The 18,429-nt window shown below is 48.4% G+C and overlaps 5 protein-coding genes across 10 annotated transcripts; 1 reads left to right on the top strand and 4 right to left on the bottom strand.

Annotated features, from left to right (window-relative positions):
- Positions 1–30: 30 nt before the first annotated feature.
- LOC117138412 (E3 ubiquitin-protein ligase RBBP6) lies at positions 31–5,463 on the bottom strand. Of its 5 annotated transcripts, none has more exons than XM_033300489.1 (9): positions 5,369–5,463; positions 4,329–4,513; positions 4,035–4,269; positions 3,503–3,981; positions 3,170–3,444; positions 2,781–3,106; positions 2,344–2,493; positions 1,990–2,283; positions 158–1,928 (listed from the first exon to the last, which is right to left on the bottom strand). In XM_033300489.1, the coding sequence occupies exons 2-9, from the start codon at positions 4,492–4,494 to the stop codon at positions 158–160; spliced, it is 3,696 nt and encodes a 1,231-aa protein (XP_033156380.1). In that variant the 5' UTR covers positions 4,495–4,513; positions 5,369–5,463. The 5 variants fall into 5 exon arrangements, with proteins under 5 accessions (XP_033156383.1, XP_033156380.1, XP_033156379.1 ...); XM_033300488.1 differs by having other exon boundaries at positions 5,219–5,429; XM_033300491.1 differs by having other exon boundaries at positions 5,231–5,429.
- A 101-nt stretch (positions 5,464–5,564) lies between these two features.
- Positions 5,565–13,815, top strand: LOC117136186 (carboxylesterase 5A). The gene is made up of 3 exons (XM_033296931.1): positions 5,565–5,609; positions 11,407–12,020; positions 12,344–13,815. Exons 2-3 carry the CDS (start codon positions 11,609–11,611, stop codon positions 13,741–13,743), a joined length of 1,812 nt encoding a protein of 603 aa, XP_033152822.1. The 5' UTR covers positions 5,565–5,609; positions 11,407–11,608; the 3' UTR covers positions 13,744–13,815.
- Positions 5,800–10,339, bottom strand: LOC117136185. Of its 2 annotated transcripts, none has more exons than XM_033296929.1 (6): positions 10,057–10,339; positions 9,026–9,113; positions 8,520–8,633; positions 7,820–8,450; positions 7,273–7,753; positions 5,800–7,162 (listed from the first exon to the last, which is right to left on the bottom strand). In XM_033296929.1, the coding sequence occupies exons 2-6, from the start codon at positions 9,063–9,065 to the stop codon at positions 6,092–6,094; spliced, it is 2,337 nt and encodes a 778-aa protein (XP_033152820.1). In that variant the 5' UTR covers positions 9,066–9,113; positions 10,057–10,339; the 3' UTR covers positions 5,800–6,091. The 2 variants fall into 2 exon arrangements, with proteins under 2 accessions (XP_033152820.1, XP_033152821.1); XM_033296930.1 differs by having other exon boundaries at positions 10,138–10,339.
- Positions 10,805–11,117, bottom strand: LOC117136187 (MICOS complex subunit Mic10). Its single transcript, XM_033296932.1, has one exon. It carries the CDS (start codon positions 11,099–11,101, stop codon positions 10,856–10,858), a length of 246 nt encoding a protein of 81 aa, XP_033152823.1. The 5' UTR covers positions 11,102–11,117; the 3' UTR covers positions 10,805–10,855.
- Positions 13,816–14,360: 545 nt separating the features above from the next.
- Positions 14,361–17,073, bottom strand: LOC117136183 (muscle LIM protein Mlp84B). Its single transcript, XM_033296928.1, has 9 exons — positions 16,964–17,073; positions 16,721–16,859; positions 16,466–16,625; positions 15,803–15,905; positions 15,642–15,738; positions 15,485–15,581; positions 15,134–15,430; positions 14,706–15,026; positions 14,361–14,646 (listed from the first exon to the last, which is right to left on the bottom strand). The coding sequence occupies exons 2-9, from the start codon at positions 16,833–16,835 to the stop codon at positions 14,376–14,378; spliced, it is 1,461 nt and encodes a 486-aa protein (XP_033152819.1). The 5' UTR covers positions 16,836–16,859; positions 16,964–17,073; the 3' UTR covers positions 14,361–14,375.
- Positions 17,074–18,429: the final 1,356 nt, after the last annotated feature.

Genomic DNA, 18,429 nt, shown 5'->3' with positions numbered 1-18,429 from the left:
GATCATTAATTTTAGACCACAAGCAAGCAATCCTTGAGTAGTTCTGTTTTATTTGTATACTTATAGTTGCATGATAAATACATACATTAAAAATCTTTGATTTGTACACAATAATCTTCAATATTTATATCATTCTTATCTCGTAGCCTACCGTAACCTACTTCTTCGATTTTTTCTTCTTTTTCAAAATCTTGCTCTTCTTTTTGCTCTTCGGATCCTTGCGCTTCTCGCTCTTCAACGAATCGGTTGACGAATATTTCGAATGTTTCTTCAGCTTCTTATCCCGCTGCTTCCTGTGCTCCATGCCGTTGTCCGAGGACGCGCCCTCCTTCTGTATCGTGTTATCATATTTTACAACTAAGCTGCTCGACGCACTGGGGTCGAACTTGCGGAACGGGTTGTCTGGACGACTGGGCTTGGGAGGAGCAGCCACGGCTGTTACAGAGGAGACAACTCGGCTGTCGCTGGACTTGGTGTTTCTGGCCGCCCTGCGATCCGAGTCGTCGCTATTGTTTTGATCGTGTTTTCCGTGCCTGGAGTCGGACCGCTCCTTGTTCTGGCGCCTCAGCTTGTCGTCCTCTGGCGAGCTTCTCTTGTACGGACGCTCCTGCCTCTTATCTGAAGGCGGCGCCCTGTCGCGGGATCTGTTGTCCCTCTTCCGGCTGCCATGACGATCCGACCTGCCGCGGTTCGCATCGTCGTCGGAGCTCCTGGCGCCCGCCCCCCGGCGCCTGTCCTTCGACTTGTCCCGCGAACGGCTCCTGTCATTGGAAATCTTGGTGCCCAGCCTATCCTTTACCGACCTGCTGCTGGTACGCCTGGGTGAAGAGGAGCGATCCTTGTCACTGCGAACTGCGGCGCGGTCCTTGCTGTTGTCCTTGGAGTTGATAATGACTTGAAACTCCATGGGTCTGATGGCATTAATAGCCTTGGCAAATATTGCGTTCTCAGCCTTCCGCAGGACGTCTGAAGTTATTTCCGACGGATCGTCGGAGGCCCCGGCAGCCTTTTTGGAGGAATCCTCCAAACTTAAGATATTCTCCTCCATTTCCCATTTGGATAGATTGACAGAATTAGCCTCGCTGAGTTTGCTTCTTGGGCCGAGATTATCGTCGCTGGCAGCACCCACAGTAAGGATGGAATGGCTCTTCGGATTAACGTTTTCAGTAGCGTTGTGAGCAGGGGAAAGCTGACCCGCATTGATCTCAAAGCTGGGACTTTGAGCCCTGGGAGACAAGACCTTATAATTTGGCTCGTTCATTAGTGAGCTGTGGTTAATATCCGAGTCAGATCGATTAACTGAGGAGCTCTTCTTCTGGCGATCCCCTTTCTCCTTCTTGGCGCGCTTGTCCTTCTTGTTCTTCTTGCGCTCAGCCTTGTCCTTGTCCTTCTTCTTCTTCTTGCGATCTTTTGACAACGGACTCTTCGCCTTGTTCTCCTTGCCCACATTGGTCTCCATTTCCGAGACGTTGATGTCGGGCTGGGAGGCCATAATTCTGGCCTTCGCGGTCAGATAATCGTCGTGAACATTTTCCGGCGTCTTCGGCGAACTCTCGCGTTCCCTCAACTGGGCAGCAGTCATTTTCGGTGTGGTGATCTTTGCTGGTGGCGTCAGGCTCCTGTAGGTGCTGTCGTTCGGCTTCGGTTCCTTGCTAATGCTGCGAGACCTGTGCCTCTTTCGTGGCGCCTCTTCGTGCCTGTTTTCCCCCTTCTTCTTGCTGCTTTCGGCCTTGCTGCTTTGTGATGCTTCCGAACTGGTCGGGTGCTTGTTCCTGTAGACGTCTTCATCGGCCAGCTGCAACGGCTCGAATCCGGGGGGAGGAGGCTCAACTGCCTCCGTTTTGGGAGCACTAGGCTTGTTGTACGGCTTGTCCCTGTAATCACTCTTGTAGCCCGGCTTTGGAGATGCAGAGCGACGATGGCCAGATCTAATAAGCAGAGAGTAGACAATCAATTTAAGCATACAGCATACAGCTGGTTGTAAACTACCTTTTGATTCTGCCACCTGGTGACTTAGAGCCATCATTCGGCTGGCGACTAGAACGAGGGTGGCGCATATGCCGTTCGTAGCTATGTTCTCGCTTCCTTTCCCGGGATCGTGGTCTTTTGTCCTTGAGATTATCCCTGGAGTTGTCCTTTTCGTAAATGGGAGACTTAAAGCGATGCCTCTGTCTATCCGGGGACCTTGATCTGTGGCGGTCAGAGCTTCGAAAGCGGTCCACCTTCTTCCGCTCCTTCTCCTTCATGATGCGATTGAAGGCCTCCAACGGATCGTCAATGAGACTGCAAAACATTGGGATTACTTGTCATCCCATGCTTCTACCACGTAGTAGAGATACTCACCCGGAACCGACCTTCGCTGCCACCCCTTGGTATATCGAGGCTAAATTTGGGGACTGAAATGGTTGTGACATATTCATATTCATACCTCCGCCTGCAGATCCGTACGGCGCACGCATTGGGTGTACGGATTGGTTTTGATACGGCACATAGCTGCAATTTCAGAAGTTAATTACAATTCAAAAATCTTAACGTTGATTGTAAGCAATACTGTTTTAATTAGGAATAACCAATATTCAACAAAGCATAAAGGCGCGTTAGCCCAGAGCTTAAATTACTCTTAACTAGTGTGTGTATAGTCTCGGTTGGAACTTAAAAATATTGAGATCAGGCAGGACCGGCTGCGTATTGACTCGTCAACACCTCGGAGTTCCAGTGGCCTCGACACTTGACTCTCTCCACATGGTGGCGGGATCCAGACGGGTGGAAAAGAAACCTACCTGAGGGGAGGCCTCTGTCCCATGTTGTTAAACCCGTTGTTGTAGGCTGGCATGTGGTGACTCATCATGTGCATTGGCGGTGGGCCCCGCTGCATTTGCATATAAGGGGGCTTATAGGCAGCCGATCGACGAGCTTCTTCCGATTCGGCCATCATGTGCCCCTGGTAGCTGGGCAGGGTGCCAATGGGCAAGGGCAGGAGACTGCGATCCTTGTTAACAGACTCCGATTTCGATGGACGTTGGTGCTTGTGATCGTGTTCGGAAACATAATCCGATCTCTCTCGTCGGTGAGAGGATTCACTTCTGTGGGAATAACTGGGGGATCTCTGAAACATTGAGGTTATAATTAAGCATCTATATTGCAGATGTGCCAAATATGTATGTCTTACTTTGCTGGGCACTGATGTAGAATCAGCTGCAGGCTGCGGCATTTTTATGGTAATGTTATCCTCGTAGTCTGAATCATATTTATCTTTCTCCTTCTGTGTTGGTTCTGTGGTTGCAGGTTGCTCCGGAGATTCCGATTTAGACGGATTGCTGCCATTGGTTTCGGATTCTTGTTGCTTTACAGGTTTCACCTCAGTCTCTTCGGATTCCTTCTCAGTGACCACCTTTTCCTCCACTTCTTTTTCAACAGGAGGTTTTTCCTCATTTTTTACTGCAGCTAAAAAAGAAAATTCGTTTCATTTTCATTGAGCGAAACCCGAATATAAAGCGCTTACCTGGCTTAGCCGCGCTTTTGTTATACCCAGTCTCGTTTTTAAAGGCGTTCACCGAATTCCTCAAGAACCGATTAGGTATCAGGGAGCCAGGGGAACAGTTCTTCTCCTTGCAGTCGGGGCACTCACTATCCTCTGACTCCAGTAAGGAGGTTCGCACACAGTCGTCACAAAAGGAACTTCCGCAGCAGGGTATCATGACAGCGTCGACGAATATATCTCGGCATATGCCGCATATCAGATCCTCCGGTATCTCTTGGTTTTGTACAGCAGGCAGCACAAAATCGGCCGATTCGTTCTCAGCCGCATCTGGCTTATCGCGGAAAGACCGCGGAATACCAGTATTCCGTTTGACCTCTTGTTGGTCCTTTCCCCCCACAAAGGGACAGTTCTTGATCCAGTGTCCGCTTTTCTTGCATTTGTTGCATCGATAGGATGCGGGAACTTCGCCCACTTGCGATTGTCCTTTAATACGATGGTACCTAAACGAAAAATACATTAGATGATGGTTTTGTAACGACTTAAAACCACATACGTCTTGGGATCATAGTCGACTGTGCTCTGCATCATCATTGCCTGGATTTTGTCCTCCTCAGTGCCTTGCATTTTGGACAGGTCCATGTTGAAGTTGTCCTGCTTGGCAGGCGCCGCCGAAAAGGCATTTTCTGCTGCTGGTGGCTCCCAGCCCTTTTTTGTGGGATGGGCGATGGGGATGCGCGATATGATCAGCGTTGTGTTCTTGGGAATAAGGACCCCATCGTCCTTGTATTCTGGAAAAGGAAGGGAAACCATGTAGCAGGGGAACAATTCTAAATTGCGGTGGACATACCTTCTTTACTCTGCGCATTTGTGATCTGAAGATCAAAGTCGATGATTTTGCCCAGTCGCTTCTGCTGCACAATCTCCCTTTTCAAGTCCCCGACAGAAATGTGAAGTCCATCAAAAGTAATTGTATCAAAGTTGAGTGTACTCTTAAATTTATAGTGTACCGACATAGTTGCATATGAGAGAAATCTGCGATGAAGAGATTAAATACGATTATCTTAAAGTGTCCACGGCAATTGGGTTATCAGAGTCAAAACAGAGGGAGTACAGAATATGCTTCATAAATATCTTAATAAACAAACAGATAAAGCTGTTTACATAATGTTTTCAAAGCTCGAGTAAAGCGCTAAAATTGTGTGGCAATGCGCTGCAATCCTAAAAACATGATCGAAACGTTTAAGTGGACAGTCTAAAACTAAAACTATGCAAATAGTCGATTTGTGGGAAACATGATATTTCACCAAATCTTAAGAGATCACTAAAATAAGCTACTAAACATTGGCAAACCATGCAGGTTCAGAAATCAGTATTGATTGCATAGGGATAAGGTGAAAGTGCGAACTCATTCATTGGTGCTGTGCTATAATTACAGCGACTGGCCAATTTTCTAATAAGTACGAACTCATTGGCCCTTCACCAAAGTATGCCGAATATAGATTCCCGATTTGCACCACGCACTTAACTTCAACCGCGGATAATTATGCCAGCATAAGACATTACATATGTACGTATGCGAAGTTGCACAATTTCGGGAACATGCGTGTGTGCCGCCTAAAATCCGATCAGATTCATGGGCATTCTGCAAACATTTTTTACATTTTGCGTTTTTTGCGCCTTTGCATGGCCAGCAGCATAAAATTGCATGTGCATAAAAATACACACGCGAAAACTTACATATGTACGTACACTTCGGATTTCTTCCAAGATAAGTGGTCGTTCGGACTTAAACCGCACTGGAATTGCCCTGAGGATTGCAAGGCATCGCAGTTCACACGTGTTGTTTACTACCGGCAAGCAGCTGGCACAAAAATAGCAATTACTTACACTACTCTGCAAGCACATAAAAACTCCGACGATTTTATTTTTTTCCAATTTACTAGAGATGCGAACGTGACGCCAAAGCCCTAGAGATGTGAAATGCGGACACACACGCTGGTATCGATAGAGGCCAAGATATCGATATTGATGTTGGAGTGTGATTTATATAGCAAAGTTAAAGTCTTTAACAATATTGGATAATCTTGATGGTAATCTTGATGGTAATCTTGAGTGTTGTAACGTAACGGTAAGCATTTGTTAAATGTGCATTGCTGGGAATCAATTTTTATATGTTGTTTGCTAAGGCCGCAATTCTGCGTCGGTTCTCCTCGGCGTGAAACGATGGAATGGAACGCAGGGCATAACCATTAGTATCGATCATTTAAAGAATCAAATAACTGTTAAGCCGCAGTAAATAAAACAGAATGAAAAACTAGTTTAGGGAATAAAAAGGTTCCAAAATTTATTAACAGCAGTTAAACCGAACTACAACCATGTTTTGCTTATCTTAGATCCAAAAAATTCGATGCAATCCTAATTTAGTCTTAACTCGAGTATTTACATAAACAACTTTTGCGACAAAGTGCACATACAATCTAATAAAATCTACTGCTTTTTGTATCACCGCATTTTCGATATTTGCACGTGTTCTTAAATATAATACAGGATTCCTAATTACAAAGAAGTAATGGGGTTAGACACTCTCGCTTGCGCAGATGCTCCTAAGAACTAACCAACATAGGCGAATGGATTGTAAGGAGGCGGAAAGTAGTTGGGGAAGGATTGGCCTGGCTGGCCGGGAATGGTGGCGGTTATTAATCTAGTGACGGCTGTGGGAACGACGGAGGTTGAGAAGATGGTGGTGTAGGCGGTCCTCGCGCCGAAGGTCAGCTTCAGAACCTTGGAGCTCGTTTCCGTTACCATGGACTGCTGCACCTCGGTGGAGGTGATGAACTGCTGCGGGGCAATGGGCAAGAGTGGGTTGAAGGGATTGAAGGGGTTGATCGAGAAGGGATATTGCGAGGATGGCGTTGGCATGGAAATCGTGGCGACATCAGTGACGTATTCCGTCTTCTCCACCACACCCACGGACTTGGAGAGGGTTCTCATGATGGTCTCGGTTCCTCTGACCAGCGGCACCACATGGGACTCCCAGATGGTCTCCAGCTTGATCACGGGTCGCGTGGAAGTTATCAAGCTGTTTTGCAGCGTTTCCGGGAAGCTAATCGATTCCGGGAGCAGAGGGATTAGTGGGCTGGTTACATTACTCTTGGCCTCAACTTTGAGTTTCGGCTTGATCTTTGCGTCGAATTTGCCCGTATTATCTTCATCTCCGAACTCGAGGTCCAGGTTGATTTCCGACCCAGCCTCGTCCAAACTTCCTTCGAAGTCCTTGAAGTTCTTTGAGGGATTGAAGTCGTCGCTCAAGGGGGAAATGGTCTGGGTTACAGTGATGAGACTGGTGTAATCGTAGGTCTGAACCAGGGTAAATTGGATGGTCTCGTTTCTTTTCGCGTACACGACTGGGAGGATCTGGGTCTTCAGCTTGGTGTGCGTTATGGAAAAGGACTCCGTTATGGTCTCCAGGCTGGGGGTCTCGGTCTCCTCGCCCAGATAGATGGGCTTCAAGGTCGTAACGCTGCCTGTTAAGGTCTTATCATCGGTGCTGGCGGTGGCCTCCAAAATGTTCTCCGTCAGCGGGCCATCGTCTTCGGAGTACTCCTTGGTGTGCTCCTCCTGGATCACCTTCTCAATGGTTGAGGTGACGGTCAGGAAGCGCGTTTTCTTAACCACGCCAGCCTGAAAACAAATGAACGCCATTAATGGGGCTTATGGGCGTGGGAACTTCAGACAAAGAAACTCATAGTCTCATAGTTCGAAATGGAAAAAAGACACAACGACATCATTACCTGGAATATAAACGGAGTCTTAATGGTCGCAATTTCGTAATAGGTGTCTATGAATGGTTGGGGTGTCGATATCTCCACGTTCAACGTCTGCACAAAGTATTTGGAGTTGGGATCGTCGTTATTGTTGTTCGCAACTGGGCCGTTCTGGGAGCCGGACGCCTCAAGATCCCTGCCGTTGTTTATGGCCTGGTTGGTGATGATGTCCACGGGGATCTCATCACTGGGAGCCGTGTCGTTTTGAACGGTGGTGGGCAGATTGGGGTTGGCGTTCTTCCTTATGTTCACCTTGGGCTTCGGCGAGGACTTGTACTGCCATCTGCCAGGACGCCTGTTGAGCTTGAATGCATTGGGACTCACGACGGACACTGGCTCCTCCTGCACAGCATTCGCACTTGCTTTCGACCGATACGAGTGGCGGGCGGTAGTTTCAGTTGCTGATGGAGCTACTGCCGGCTTGGAACTCTGGGTGTGCTTGTTCCTCCTGCAATAGAAGGATCAATTTTACGAGGTAATCATATGAAACCTTATGATTAGCGGCTTCTATTACCGCTTTCCCTTGGGACGCGAGGGCTTTCTGGTGCCCGACGATCCTCGGTTGTCGCGACCACTTTGGTGGCTCTTCCTTGGTGGCTTGCTGGCCAGTTGGGTCTGGATGGAGGACTCCTTCAGAGTCCTGCTCGGCTGGATCGAGGGCGTAACTGGTTTGTTGGTCCGCGACTGCCGGGGCTTGCTCTTCTTCTCCACACTGGCGACTGCGTGGACCTGGGAGACCTTGGAGAATTTACCAGAGTCCTTGGTCGCCGTCACGATGCTCCTGAACTCAGTGGACCGCGTTTGGTGGCCATGCACGGGCTCCTTCTTGGACGGATATATCCTTTGGCGGTCAGCCTCGCCCTTGGACTTGAAGTTCACCAGGCGGTAGGTTTCCTCGGCGAACTGCTCGGGCTGGCGGGAGAGCAGGTCGTATTCGGGGGCATTCAGAAGCGTCTGGATGGGCGAGTTGGAGAGACTGATGTTGTAGGATTCAATCTGGGATGTCTCGGTCTCGGGAATGACATTCGAGTGAGTCACGATCAAAGGCGTTGGCTTGATGCCGACATTCTCCTTTTCCTTCTTCGTCGCTTTCGGCTTAGTCTCTATAATGTTGATTATCTCGTGCGTTTCGTTGGATTTAAATTCTATTAATATTAATATTGCTCATTTAGGAAAGCAGTTCTGATATTATACCTATTATATAACACACTCACCGAAGGCTGGAGAACTTTGGGGCGAGAACACCATGACGGTGTTGCCAATCGTGGTTGTGAAGTCCAGGAAGCCATAGACAGTTTGAGTGAGTAGCTCAACATCGCCGCAAGTAGCTGGGGGGAAAGGGTATTCGAATTCGGTGTTTAGTTCAGCTTACTCGCTCGTAAGCCATAGAATATCTTTTGTTTGTTAGGCTTACAGATATACGAATAAATATGAATTCAAGGCAACACGCCTCGTAAAGTACAAGCGCGAAATTTCTTTGTAAACAGGTTTTCTGAAAAAGTTTTTCTGATTGGCAGGCGCAATTACTCAAGAAAATACACATTCAATTTATTAAAACAATATGACGAAGATCGAAGCGATTGCAATTAAGATATGTTTTTGCAAAACGGTAGGGTAAAAAGCGAACGCAGCAACTTTAAGGTATAATATATGCGAGTCTCGAGGTTTCTCCTCCCTACAAGGAGGCGTTAGAAAGTTGATCTTAGCTCTATGGACTCACCGCTTCCGAGGGCGCACAGAATGAGCAGGTAGCGCAGCATGTTGGTAAGACTCGGCAGGTGAAAAGCTCAGAAAAATATTGATAAGATCTGAAAACCGAAGAAGTGAATGCTGTGATAGGTGTTAACTGTTTTCGGGCAATTAAAAGCTTTCACCCGCATTTCGAATTTGAATAATGATTTGAATAATTAAGCTGTTGTGAATGCATGTGTAGCACAAATGTTTAATTGGCCTTGTTAAGAGTGGACCACTGCGATAGCTTCTCGGTCCAGTTTATTGCGTACGGCCTAATTGAGGCCATAAACATTCAAATTGGCCACCGTAACACTCGTGAGTACTCTGGGCCAGCATGTGGGCTTGAAAGCGAGTGTTTTGTACTCATTCGGGGTTATCTGTGCAAGTGGCTCCGCGTTATGTAAACTTCCCAGTACTCGGAGTCGAGGAGCTGGGCCAGCTTTGTTTGGACTTCGTATGCTCGCATTGCGATCGATCATTAGTTACAAAATTGAGTTGAGCCAATTTGCTGACAGCCAGTTGGCTGGCTGGCTGGTGGAGTATCGTTAGGTTTATTCAGCCAGCGACCGCTAACTCTTGGCATTGAATGGGCCAGCTGGGCAAAACTGGGTAGGGTGGCCCCGATGATGGAGCACATATGAGCGCGGAGTACATGTGTACATTATCTGGCGATCTTTCGCGGCGGCAGATCACTTTGGTCTTTCGAAGGCGCCGTGCCAAATGCCTGGCTCCCACAGAACTGGTCAGATCACTTTTGGTGGCTGAAAACATTGAAACCGCCACGGAGTGCGAGTAGTTTTCGCACCCACTGTATGTAACCAATGCACACGCACACTCGCAAGCACAAAGACAATCGAAAGCATTAGGTCATTGAGAAACACTGAATAGAGAAAGGCTTGGGCCTCCAGCTTGGAACTGGGCTCGGGCCTGGGTCTTTGGTATTTAGCTCCGAGACTGCGACTCCGCGACTGGTAATCGGTAATCAACTCAGTTTCTTTTCTTCCGCGGATAACTCACTTGCACTTCCAGCTCGAGAGTGGGTTTCGTTCAGTGGCAGCTCATGTTTTCATTCACGTTCGCCAGCTACTTGCCACATACACGCTCAAAAGTGCATTTTCCAAGCACTGATTCGGGGGGGCAACAACGATGCACTGCTAACGGGCTAAAACATATTCCGAGCGAAATCATGAACTCCGTCCGCTGCTGCTGGCCGAGACAATTATGAAACTGAGGCAGAAAGCCAAGCTATCGGTGGGTCCAACGCGGAGCATAGAGCTGGAGTGGCACCGAATGAATCCGAGTCCCAAACCGAACGTGTCTGAATCTGAATGTGAATCTGAATCCGAATCCGAGCCACAGCTACCACGGCCTGCACACATGCGCATTCGCGGACTCCCGAAGAGAACGGCCACATCGTCGGCGGTGGCGGTGGCAGTGGTAATGGTAATTGTGGCTGGCCGAAGAGTAGGGTTACTCGCGCCGATCCCAAAACCAGTTTGCCACTCTTGCTTTTCCGTTCCGAAACGCCGTGGGAATAACTAAACTTTCGGTGGCCAAAGACCGACTTGGCGCGACTTGCAGCGGCTGCTTCAGCTGGCCGCAGAGTTTTGAAAAACCATTTTTCCAAATCGCTTTCGAACAGGCTTTGCGAAGTGTGTAGTTTGGGTTCTGTGCACTTTAATATAATACAAGCAATTAGGAGGGAAAATGCGGAGATCACTCAAAAAGATTACAAAAGCGGAAACAGTGTTGTATCTAGAACGTGTTCCGAGACGGGAAAGCCCACATTTATTGAAGCTCAGAGATCTTTCGAACACTACTGTTGATTCCAGCGCGCCTGGCAGCAGTCGTAGGCCACGCCCATGCCGACGCCCAGTCCCAGCCAAATGGGATAGGTTTGCGGGCGCGTGAAGAACAAGGTGACCGCGCTGCCGATGATCAGGCCACTGCCACCCTTCAGGCAAAAGTCCGCCAGGCACTTGTCCTTGGTCCTGGTCTCCTCGCTGACAACCGGAGGCTCCTTCACTGCTGGCTTGGCGGGCTTCTGCGGTTCATGGGACATTTTCGATCTTCAGAGCAATTTTCTAAAATTTCGAGGAGTATGAGTTACTTGTGGGTGAAATTGACGTTTAAGCTGAACACATGACATTTAGAATTTTCGAAAAATATGTTGCTTAGAAGTAGGGTATAAGTAAAATTCGTTTAGAACTTTTAACCTCCGAGATCTGGAATTGATATAGTCATTCGAAAGACCTATTTCTATATTTCTAACAATAAATCGCTATATGCAAAAATAAAAAATATTTTAAAATATATATCAGTTATTATATTTATTATTTGCAAAACGGGGCCATCTGGGGTTAACAGCATTCCGATGGTGACGTAGGCTAAATAAATAAAAACAACCTCGGCGCAAGGAGATGGATGAGTGCCATAGTTACAAAATCCTAGGCAACAATATTTTTGTGTATTTTCGCCATGGCAACGGAGGGCTCGCGTGCCTCGAAAGATTGCGAACAGTGTCGCCTGGGCTCAAAACAGGGAAAGATGTGAAGCAACCGGACGAGCCATGGACTGCAGAGCGAACTTCCTGGCCTACTTGGCCGTGTTTCTTCACCTAGTCAGCGATTACTGCTTCGTACCTGTGCAATGCGTGGACGCACCCTTCATCCACATTCCGGGCAACGGAGTCATTTCCGGAACCTACCTGAAGATGTTCCGGACGCAGAACATCAAGGCCTACCTGGGCATTCGCTATGCACACGCCAGGAGATTCCAGCCGCCGGATATCGAACTAACACCCTGGAAGGGCATTTTCAACGCGACCGTCTTCCAACCGGACTGCTGGCAGAACGCCATGCCGTCCGTGGGCAAAGAAACCGAGCAGATCCTGAAAATCATACAGTCCGACTCGAGTGCCCAGGATGCGGAGAGGAAGTACGAGGAGAACTGCCTGTATCTGAACGTCTTTGTACCTGATGGTAAGTACTTCTACTTATTAGCATGGAGATTTGGATCACTCCATCTAGGATCTGATATCTTTTGTGGGCTCTTCAAATGTTTATGTTAATATTTATTTTTGATTGGTTTATAGTTTGGTTATCATGGTTTATCCGCACACAATGGGGTTGGCATAGAAATCTCTTAGGCTGGATTTAGGTTGAAATTTGTATGTAAATGCATTCATATCGAATACCAACCGTCGGCATTTCTGGGTCACCCCCACAAAAAGACCTTCTGTTGCACCTTAAATAACTATAAAACGTTTTATATTTATATTTATTTTATATCATTTTTATGATAGGACTGCCCGAAATCAATGGCTACGCAGTTGTCGTGTGGATCCATTCCGGCGACTTCTCCACGGGCAGTCCGGCGGATGTGGAGCCATTCCAGTTGGTCTTCAAGCAGAAGGTGATTGTGGTGACCTTCTCGTATCGGCTGAACATCTTCGGGTTCTTCACCACCGACGACGGCGAGGCCCAGGGAAACTATGGCCTGATGGACCAGTCAGCCGCGCTCTACTGGGTGAAGAAGAACATTAATTTCTTTGGCGGGGACTCCAACCGGATCACCCTGATGGGCCACGATGCGGGGGCCGTGAGTGTGGCGCTGCACATGACGTCGGGTGAGTGGTCGAAAGGTGGGTTCCACAAGGCCATCATAATGTCGGGCAATCCGCTGAGTCCCGTCAAAATGCCGTACGAGTACGAGGGATCGCTGGACCAGGTGTCCAGCACCTTCGCCTGTCCGCGTAGGCCAACCTCGATGTTTATCCAGTGCCTGAAGAGGATCGACGCCAAGCGGCTCTCGGAGAACCTGCCGCAGGTGAGCTGGGGACCCGTGGTGGACTTTGGGCTGAGCAACACCTCCTATCCGTTCATCGAGAACCAGCCGGAGATCCTGTTCAAGAAGGGCAGCTACCACAGGGTGCCCGTCATCATTGGAGTGACCGACATGGAGGAGGTGCTGACCTTGTTCAAGGACAACCTCGACACGGACATCAGCCCCTCCGATCTGGAGGGCTTCTACACCGACATCGCCGTGACCGACATGCACAAGCTGGTGCGCAACTACGAGTGGTGCTCCAGCTACGAGTTGATATCGGATGCCATCAACTTCATGTACGCAAACGACTCGGACACGGACGCCAAGAAGGCGAACAAGCACATCATCAGTGCCCACACCGAGAAGTTCTACATCACACCCATGCAGACGTTCGCCGATCTGATCAGTAACGATAGCCAGGTCTACAGCTACCTGTTCAGGATGCGGCCGAGATCGGTGCTCCAGGATCTGCCCAGCTGGATAAGTGTGCCCAAGTACTTCGACCAGGTCTTCGTCTGGGGCAATCCCTACATGACCAACTCCGTCGACTGGAAGTCGACCGACAAGAAGATCGCCGACATCATCATGACCCTGTGGGCGAACTTCGCCAAGACCTCGAACCCCACGAAGTCGAACGTGTACGTGAAGTGGAACGCCATGACCCCTAACAACGACTCAGTGCTCCTGATCGACGAGAGCTTCAACACGGACAACCTGCTGAACAACCAGCGGATCAACTTCTGGAGATCGCTGTACCCCAAGATCCTCGTCTTCTCCGCCGACTGCTGCAACTCCACGTTCTCCGGCAGCGGCCTGCTGATCGCCACTTCCGTTCCCATACTATGTACCCTTAGCCTTATCGTTAATATATTTTGAATAAAGAGATCCTGCAAATAGATGCCGCTTTGACCCTCTCCAAGTAATCTGTCCTACCGTTACTTATTACTTATTATATAATAAATACTTGAAACAACAGAATCACATGTACAAAGTTACCACTTGTCGTTTATTAGCCGTTCGAAACTTATAGGGTATCGGTTTGTTGCTACGACTGCCATACATATCATATCATAGGGAGTTCCTCAGAAGTTCCAAGGATTTCGAATGGCGGTGTCCGAAAGGTCGATCGAAAAATTGTGTTGCATACTTTGGCACACCAATCCTTCGGATAAGCAAGGGCATCCTGGATGAGCAAGGTTTGGAAATTCGTTTTCGCAGGTTTTACCATGGAGTTCAAGTCGGAGGTCAGAATGCATTTTTCGGTACTTATGCTCGATACTTATACAATTTCTATACTAACCACCGCCAGCTCACTCGCCTTCTATACTTTCATTACTAAATGTCGTTGTCTTGGAGCTAAAAGTACACTTTTGTGGAATTGCAATACTACACCTATTCGTCAGCCTCAAAAATGTGGGCGCCCAAGGACTGAAATCCGCAGCACGAATCTTGGAGCAAATTGCATACTGGTGGGATTAGTTCTTGAGCGCGCTTTTTTGGTCGAGTTGTTAAGCCATTGTCAGTGTGCCAGCTCCGATTCCGTAGCCCACGCCCTTCGGCCCGTAGAACTTGCCGTAGCACGATCGGCAATAGATGCCGCCATCGGGTCCGTCGTTCAGGTTGGTCGAGTCCAGGTACTTGCGGCACTCCATGCAGTAGAAGCAGAGCTTGTGCCACACGTTCTTCGCGCTCTTCACCTGTTCCGCGGCGAAGACCATGAATCCGCATCGCGGACACCCGTTCTCCGACTTTTGTCCGTTGCGATCGATGGTTCCCCAACTGGAAGAAGAGACTCTTGGATCCAGACGAACTCTGTTTGAACTGGACAGCGGGCTTACCAGCTGGGCGTGTACTCGTAGTTGGTGGACACCAGGGTGGGCGTGTGTCCGTACCCGACGCCCTTGGGGCCAAAGAGCTTCGCGTAGCAGAGCTTGCAGTAGATATTCTCATCCGGGCCGTCACAGGCGAGCACCGAGTCCAAGGGTCGGGTGCACCTGGCGCAGTTGAAGCACTTCCTGTGGTACATCTTCCCCTTGGACAGCTGCAGCTCGGCCGCAAAGACCGCTCCACCACATCGGGGACATCCCTCGCCGTCCGGAGCCATGATGGAAGTGGTGTCCGGGGCCACAAAGGGTCGCTCAGATGCCAAGTTCTCCTCACTGTAAGAAATCTCTTTCAGTCAAGTTATGGATTGGATTTTGAAGAATATGTTTGAAGGATTGTTTTATCCAGATTCTAGAATAACCTTGGAGTGGAAACCACTCACGTGATGCCGTCGGTTTGCAGGAAACTGGATCCACAGGCGAATCCGTAACCATGGGGTCCCCACTTCTTGCCGTAGCAAGTCTTGCAGTAGACCTCATTGTCCGGACCATCGCACGCGATAATGGAGTCCAGAGTCTTGGTGCAGTCCCGACACTTGAAGCACTTCCGGTGCCAGCTCCTTCCCTTGGAGAGAACTTGTTCCGCGGCGAAGACTACGCCGCCACAACGTGGACATCCTTCCCCGATTGGCGCCTGGATTTGCTCCACATTTATGATGGAGGCTTTGGGAGCCATGTCGCTGCAAGGACCAACTTAATAGCCTCGCCACAATTGGTGTTACCACTGATCTCACCTTTGCCACTCGCAATCCTTGATGTCGGACATCAACCCCAAGGACGAAATGCCGATGTGTCCGTAACCCCTGGCCCCAAACTTCTGAGCATAACATCCTGAAAAGCGAATGCCTTTAGAGATCCTAATTCTCTAAACTCTAGGGGTTGGAAATGTACCTCTACAGTAAATGTCCTTGTCCGGACCATCACAGTGAAGAGTTGAGTCTAGAGTCTTGTTGCATTGCACGCACTTGAAGCACCTTCGATGGTAACCCTGCGATAAAGAACACCACCTAAGACAAAGGCCGAACCGGTGCGAGATCGTTTCAATAGTTCACCTTTCCTCTGGCCAGCATCTGCTCGGCGGCATACACATATATTCCACACCGGGGGCAGCCCAGCCCGTCGGGTGCTTTCGGGGGGATCTTGGGCGGAACGAATCTAGAAAGATTCAAATGCCTCCCTCAATTACGGCGCTCTAGGTGGACATTCAATGGGGCGAGGGGGTCATCTTAGTCACACAGAAGACGAGGAACAGAAGTCGGAAAGGTCGGCCGTTGTGCCCGAACAAAAAACGGATTGGGGGAATACACGAAATCCACACAGACAGCAGCGAGGGAGATGCGAATAGAAACCTATAAATAACACGTGAATAAGCTTACAACTACTTTGTTTTATTGTACATTTATTTTATCAATTTGCAGTCCGTGGACGTTGTAAACAAAGATACAAGAATCGTTTCACCAAAGACCACAATGTGTTTGTTTAACATTAACAATCGGTTATCGTTAGTGGAATTTTCCAGGGAATCAGAAACTGGATATCCCTGGCGGTTTCTGCCCAGAAAGTTAACAGTGGGGGGGTGTCTGATTTTCGGGGACTTTTTTGGGTGTGGAAAACATTGAAAACATACAGGTTCTAATAGAAAGCAAAACTACACATTTAATTCAAGGAATTTTACACAATTTTCATACAAAACATATTTCTTAGTTAGTCCTTACTCTCTGTTTAAGTGGGCGCCAGTGTCCGTGGACAGGCAGCCGGCACCACCACCGAAACCGTATCCCTTGGGACCGTATTTGCGACCATGGCAGTTTTTGCAGAAAAGCTCCTTCTCGTGCTCCGTGCAGTTGGTCGAGTCCAGGGCCTTGTTGCACATGCCTGAAAGGGGAGGGTGGCGAGGTGGGGTTTTCGTTAGCTATCCGGCTCGAAGGACCAAGTCCAGAGGATCTGGCTCGCAGGACGCTTATACTTACTGCACTTGAAGCAGGTCTTGTGGAATTTGTAGCCTCCGGCAACGCGCTCCTCGGCAGCGTAGACCGACTTGCCGCACGCGGGGCACTTGGGGGTTTCAACGGGAACGAAAGGCATTTTGATCTGAGTGCGTGTGTGTGTCTGCGGGGCAAGAAACTGTGATTATGGCAAACTGCAGCGGATCGGCGCGTTTGATTATATACGCGCATATATATGCATATATATATAATCCTAAGGATATATACCTCGGAGGTACTCTGTGAAGTAGTTCCTATTCGTCGGAAATGCCGCGGACTAGACTGGAAAGATTCTGTACACAGGTAGTCTATATTTGTGGATGCACACGGCACAACTAAGAAAATACAGTTTGCGTAATAAAAACAGCACTTTCTGAATATATCATTTATTTATCATGCAATGCCCACGGCTCTGTGTATGTGTACTCTCGGCTATATCCACGCCGATGTCTCATTCCTGGGCTGGTAACAGCCCAGTTAGAGTAACCCGGATTACTATATCGCCCCAACGGGGCAGGGTATTCGCCTCGTCTTCGAGTACTTTGTTTGGTTCTACTGCACTCTCAAGTGCGAGGCATGCAAGATTTTGGGAAAAATCGAAATATATAATGGGCTCTTTCTCACGAAGGTTCTACCCGTATATAACCAACCAACCATCCGACCAACCAACCAACTAACCCATATGTAATCTGATTTTACGCAACAATTAATTTATTAGCTTTCGACACGCACACCGAAATCCGCGCAGATGTAAATATGTATGTTTGTAGTCTAAAAATATATGCACACCCATGCGATGTGTATCAAAGTACATTCATGGCCTTATTTTAGTCTTAGAAATCCGAAAATAGCTCATAACTGCTCAACCCAGATCCATAAATAAACCCATTACGCATTGATCGCTCGATCAGATCTCGATCGGAATTGGAATTGGAATCGTAATCGAAATCGGAATCGGATTTACATGCCATAAAAAGTGTTCGAAAATAGGTTCCAGTTTTCGAAAGAGCGTTTTTGGAGAGTGGATCGAGTGGCCAGCCGCCACAAGTGTTTCATTTGGGGTCCAAACGAATATGCACATGGATATGGATATGGATGTGGATGGAGTGAAGCATCTTTTCATCGGCGGCTGCGATGCCCATGTATAAACATATCTATAAATAGAGGGGCTCTGGGTATTTGTTAATTGTAAATCGCTCACTTGCGATTGGCAATGAGCCTAACAATTTATGAAGGCCAGGCCCATTGACTCGGCAAATCCGACAATATGGCTTGCTTCGCCAGCATTGTTTATCCGCGTGCCGATCCGATACCACCATTATTTTTGGCGACAGTTCAGGGTTAGTTCGCCAGAATGTCGGGAATTAACCACTCGATCGACCGATCGCCTCCAACTCGGAACACGGAAGTACGTATGTCTTAATTACCTGTATGGGTGGACAATTAGTGCAAAATAGACGTGTGGCGCAGCGCTGAGTCAGTCACTCGGATTTATTATTAGCCGCACGGCGCATAATTATGCATATGTAATCTAGTTATTAACCATCTTGTTGGCTTCATTCGGCTCCGCTTAGCTATGTATGATATGCAGGTGGCCGAAAATCCACATCCATAGGTTGCTGACCTGGTCTCGCTCCATCCAACAAAGAGGCCTCACCTTCAAGCCCATTCTTCGCCAGAGTGTGGCTGGCGTT

Source organism: Drosophila mauritiana, chromosome 2R (genome assembly GCF_004382145.1).
Source record: "Drosophila mauritiana strain mau12 chromosome 2R, ASM438214v1, whole genome shotgun sequence".
Taxonomy (NCBI): domain Eukaryota; kingdom Metazoa; phylum Arthropoda; class Insecta; order Diptera; family Drosophilidae; genus Drosophila; species Drosophila mauritiana.
The sequence above is the reverse complement of the archived record's forward strand: the minus strand, read 5'-3'. Positions and strand labels throughout refer to the sequence as shown.